Source organism: Capsicum annuum, unplaced genomic scaffold (genome assembly GCF_002878395.1).
Source record: "Capsicum annuum cultivar UCD-10X-F1 unplaced genomic scaffold, UCD10Xv1.1 ctg2984, whole genome shotgun sequence".
Taxonomy (NCBI): Eukaryota; Viridiplantae; Streptophyta; class Magnoliopsida; order Solanales; family Solanaceae; genus Capsicum; species Capsicum annuum.
This window is the reverse complement of record NW_025836358.1, coordinates 1-5009: the sequence shown is the minus strand read 5'-3', so window position 1 is coordinate 5009 and position 5009 is coordinate 1. Positions and strand designations below refer to the sequence as shown.

The 5009-nt window shown below is 35.1% G+C and overlaps 1 protein-coding gene across 1 annotated transcript; it reads left to right on the top strand.

The window, feature by feature from the left end:
* Positions 1 to 335: 335 nt before the first annotated feature.
* On the top strand, positions 336 to 4983 carry LOC107856888 (protein odr-4 homolog; the record flags this gene model as incomplete). Its single annotated transcript, XM_016701855.2, is given in 6 exon segments — positions 336 to 450; positions 794 to 878; positions 1000 to 1109; positions 1645 to 1796; positions 3749 to 3845; positions 4517 to 4983. Coding segments are annotated over 6 exon segments (871 nt in total), but the record flags the coding sequence as incomplete, so codon positions are not given.
* Between the last annotated feature and the right edge of the window lie 26 nt (positions 4984 to 5009).

Sequence of the window (5009 nt, the reverse complement as noted above, 5' to 3'; positions counted from 1 at the left end):
GTATGATAAATATAATCAGTTTTGTGACTTTTGTGACATAAGATGTGTCAAATATGATATTTTCTGCCGGATTCATGGCTCTTAGTGATGGATACATTGGAATCACTGTTGTGCACCCAAGACTTTGTGTTACCATACCCTGGTTCATGTTTGCAAAACCAATTCATTTGAAACTTGTGCTACCTTGTTAGTACCTCCATATAACTCATGCCGTGTTTCCCATGTTCCTACCCTTTTGTTTTTCAAGTACACAAATTGTTAATTCTTTTTACTGAATTTCTTAGAGATTCATCGAAAGTCAAAAGCCGTCTCACAGTTGAGCAACGTGTTTCCAGGTTGCCCATATGTCGGGGTTCAAGTAGCAAAAGATTGGTTGACATTCTTCATCATGGAATTTCAGGTCATGCCGAAGAGCTTAAAGGTGCCAAGGCATTGATTGATGGGAAATTGGTAATTAACTCTAAACTTGTGGTTTGAGTCTAGATCAACCATTATCCTTAAACTTGGATGCTGCTTTTCCTCTAAAAGCATCCTCATGGCCACTCCTTACGATTTTACTACCTCACGTTGCAACTTGTTTTTTCTCTTTCTTTCATTTTAAGTAATTGCTAACAGAAAATATCACACTTAACAGCGTTAGTTCTTGAGTAATGACATAAAATGGGCCTTAAAATATGATATAGGCTTCTACTCTATACTTGATTTGCTTGCTTGTCCTCTATCAAAATATGATCCCGGTCTCTTCCCTTGGTTACTATGCCAGACAATTTTCAACTTTTTCTCTCATTTCTAGGCAAATGAGGATGAGCAGTTTGAATTAGGTGTCGTACATGATGTTGAATTCCTCCTACCTTTCAATGAAGATAAGTATTTGGAAGGTCTGTAAAACATTCTCCAATTTACACAGTTAGTCTTTCTTTTGAAGTTGATGAAGTCTGAGTTAGTTGCTATACTAGTAATTTCTTTATTTCTGCCGTTCATCTCCTATTTATTGTGAAGTATGCAGCCAAAAAGAGGTTACAGGTCTTCTAGTCTTTAGTGGCTGTATCTGCTCCTATGCTTACTCAAATTCGAAGGAACCAGCTTCTCAAGCTTTGACTGACATAAAGGTATTTTAACTTTGCATTTGATGTTGTTTGTTCCCTACATGAAGGACTAAAATGTTTAATAATCTGTTCTTGCTTATCTGTTGCATTCATGGATTTTAGGATGTTCTAGTAGATTTCAATCCATTTGTTGGGCTTCAAAAAGCCATATTATCAGAGCATATTGGATGGATTACTCGAAGCAGAGAGCTTCTTTTGTATTTTCTCCATAAGATCACAGGTGCATGTACACCTGGTTCTGGATTTAACCACAATTTTTTTCTCAAAAGGGAATATTTTACTGTTTGGGTTAGAGCTAATTTGGTCTATCGGAAACAACCTCTCTACTTCTTCAGAGGTAGTGGTATGGACTGTGTACATGTTACCCTCCCCAGACACCACTATGTGGGAACGCACTAGGTTTGTTGTTGTTGTTTGTTTGAGTTAGAGTTAATTTGGTTTTAGCTTACATTTGTTCTGCTCAATGTTAGAACATAGATCCTGGTTGTCTTTGTTTTTTTTTCTCCAGCATTCAACTTTTTGTCTTCTTGGTGCTTAGGAAGACATAATTAAGAGTCTAAGAAGCAGGTTAGATATGATGTGTGATGAGGCAGACAGAAAATCAGATTCTAAACAGGATAGATCTGAAGAGAACAACAACCAGATATTAAGTGGGAATGCAGCTCTGCAACTTGATTTACAGTTACAGAGGTATAGCGCAGTGTAATGGTATCTATTCTTCTCTAGATGTCCAGATTTAACCCTGCGCACTTATTGTTCACCATGGCATCTGCATCTGTCAACAAAATTCTCTTAGTTTGTCTTTTTTGTGGTCTGAACTTAGTATTTTACTGAGATTTAGTTGACTCCCTATAAACTTTAAATTTAAAATTGAGGACTTGATACTTCATTTTTCTCATGAAAAGTTGATACTTCCTCTATAATTTTCTTATTGAGAACTACAAGAGTAATTTTGTCACTGGTCATGCTTATGACTAGGGGTGCTTATCGGTCCGTTCGGTCTGGTTTTGTGTATTATTGGTTCGGTTTATCATTTATAGGTTTGTAAATATGTTAAATTGATAACAAAACCAATAAGATAATTGTTATCGGTTTTCGGTTAATCGGTTAGCTGTCCTTGATGATTTGATTTTCGGTTTAACATATAAGAAAATGCTCCTTTAATGTTTGTTTCCTTCGCTTGTTTGCATTTGTTCATAAATATTGTCTTCACGGGGTATTTATTGCTAAAACAAATGTCATGAACTACTATAATAAGTATGAGGCAAAGGAATAAAAAGGTTATCTAACCAGAATTACTAACAGGAAGTATTGTGAATGACTTGTGGAAAATTGTAATTCAAAGATACAAATTTATATGCTTCCAACTATCTTATATTAGTGTTAATACTTAAGGGGTCGTTTGGTAGGATGCATTAGAAAAAATAATGCATGCATCAGCTCTGTGTATTACTAATACCTTGTTTGGTACACTTTATCAACTTATGTATAACTAATGCAAGCATTAGTTATAGACTATTGCGTATTATGCTATGCGTAACTAATACATGAGAAACCTTGGTATTAGCAGACTTAATACATGCATTAGCATGGGTAAAGACACAATAGCCCCTCAACCTTTTCCACATCATTTTCCTTAAATTTGTGGAGCTTATTTTTGTATTAATTTTTTTATTTAAAAATATACAATGCAAGTTAATTTTTAAAACATCAAACCAAATACTGAATAAGAAATGATCTCAACATAACTAATACTAGCATTGGTAATACAAACATTACTGATACATCATATTTTGCACTATTCTTGTACGCCCTACCAAATGACTCCTACTTATTCATTTCAAACCAAAGTAAAGATTTTAAAGTGCCCAAGAATATTCTTCCGCCATTTAAATCAAAGAGGTTGCAGGCATATCAACATCAAAGAGATGAATCCATATGAACTTGGAAGCAGTCGCTTTCTCCCTAATGTGTGTTTACTAACAAACTATAATGCAAAGTTGTAAATCAAAGTTGTTGCTCCAGAAGTCTGAAAAAATAGAACTTATGAAATAAGAATACGATTTCTATCTAGACTCTAAAACCACTTTTGTATAATTAGGGATAAAAAGATAATTTAATCTGACTTTAATCTGACCTTATTGGGTTATCGGTTTAATCGTTATGTAAAACCTAAAGACCAAACCAGTAGTCCAATAAAAAGTTTACAAAATCATTTAAAACCCATTAACCCTATAACTCGATACGATAAACCAATAACATTTTTGTTTTCCGGTTTGATTATCGGTAAACCGGTTTTTGCACACTCCTACTTTATGACCCTCTAGACAAGATGTCACCTCCTTTTGACTTATTGGTGGGATTCTCACTGACATCATGTTCTGCTTACACCAGATTCATAACCAAAATGTACTCCCCCGGGCCCCATGTGACGACAATGTCAATAATTATTGTTGTTTTTCTGCTGTTATCCTCGTTGTAAGTTGCGTGATTATTGTTATTTGCGTCTGAATTTAGAGATTAAAAGAATTTCATTTTGCTAAATAACTTTATAGTTATTACACTTTGACCTTCATCTTTTACTGGACTGTAGCAGTTGGCTTCTTAGCTGTGCTGAAATGGCTAACTTGCTTTTTAAACAGTAAACATTGCAGTCTGTCATTTCCTCGAAGAGTATTTTTACCCTGGCTGGCTGATACATTCCTTTGTGACTATGTGCAGCCATCTGAATCAGTTGAGGTGAGTTAGTTGCACGCGTTATATTCTTTGATGAAGCAAATAATACTACACAGCCGTATTTCTTTTATTTGCCTTCCATTAACATAAAAAAATATTTTTTCCTTATATAATGTTACTTTCTTGCTTTAAAGCTGCATGTAGAAAGGGTGTTGGACTACGCATTACTTCATAGTCCTGTAACTATACTGACGCTGCAGGCACTTTTGTCTTCAGGTGTTTGCATACCTAAAACACAAGCACGCGAGTGTGGTTAATATAATACTTGATTCTTGTAAATATTTTCAGTTGGTGTTTCACCTCAAGGAGCGTGTTTCTTGTGAAAACTTGTTTGTTTTTTAGTACTATTAAAAACTGTCAAGAAAAGCTAATACCTTTCTATATAATGGTTGTCGTACTGAAGCTTCTTCCTTGATCTCACTGAACCATTAGCAGCAAACTTAATCATTATCACACTTGCTGAATTCTTTACTGGGACATTTTGTTGTCTCCCTGTGATAATTGTATATGCGGCTGCTTAAGATGGGATCTGCCTTGACAAATAAGTTTTGTCCATTTGGTATGGAAGTATGCAGTATTTGTTAGACAATGTTACCATATTGCTCAATGTAATGTGTCTGTAATTTTGAGATCATGACCTAAATTCAATTCTGATGTGCTATACTTTGAGTTAGGTTGTCAAGGATCATTTTGCCGAGCTCGTGTTCATAGAGTTTCCAAATGATTCTTCAAAAATCTTGGAGCCTGAAGCTGAAGCTCGTGCATTGTTATCCACCACAACAAAATCATTTCGGAAGGTGTCAACTCCATATTCTCTGCTACCTAAGTCAGACGACTCACTCTCAAAGCAAAATAGAACTGCTACAATCTTTGGAAGTGACGAAAAATCGACAAAACCAGCTGGTTTTAACTTGATGATGTCTGTTTTAGTTCTTGTTGTATCAATTGTAGTAGGGGTTGTGGTGTTTGTTGTCAGGTCATCATAGGCAACACCAATGTTCAGAACAAATCTCATCATACTGTCTCATGCATGTACTAAAGCTATCATTTACTAGTTTACACTGAATGGTTTATTGTTTTTTTTGGCCAAACAAGAATTTAGGGTGAGTTTGGTATAGAGGAAAATGTTTTCGATTTTCTATGTTCGTTTGGTCAATAGATTTGCAT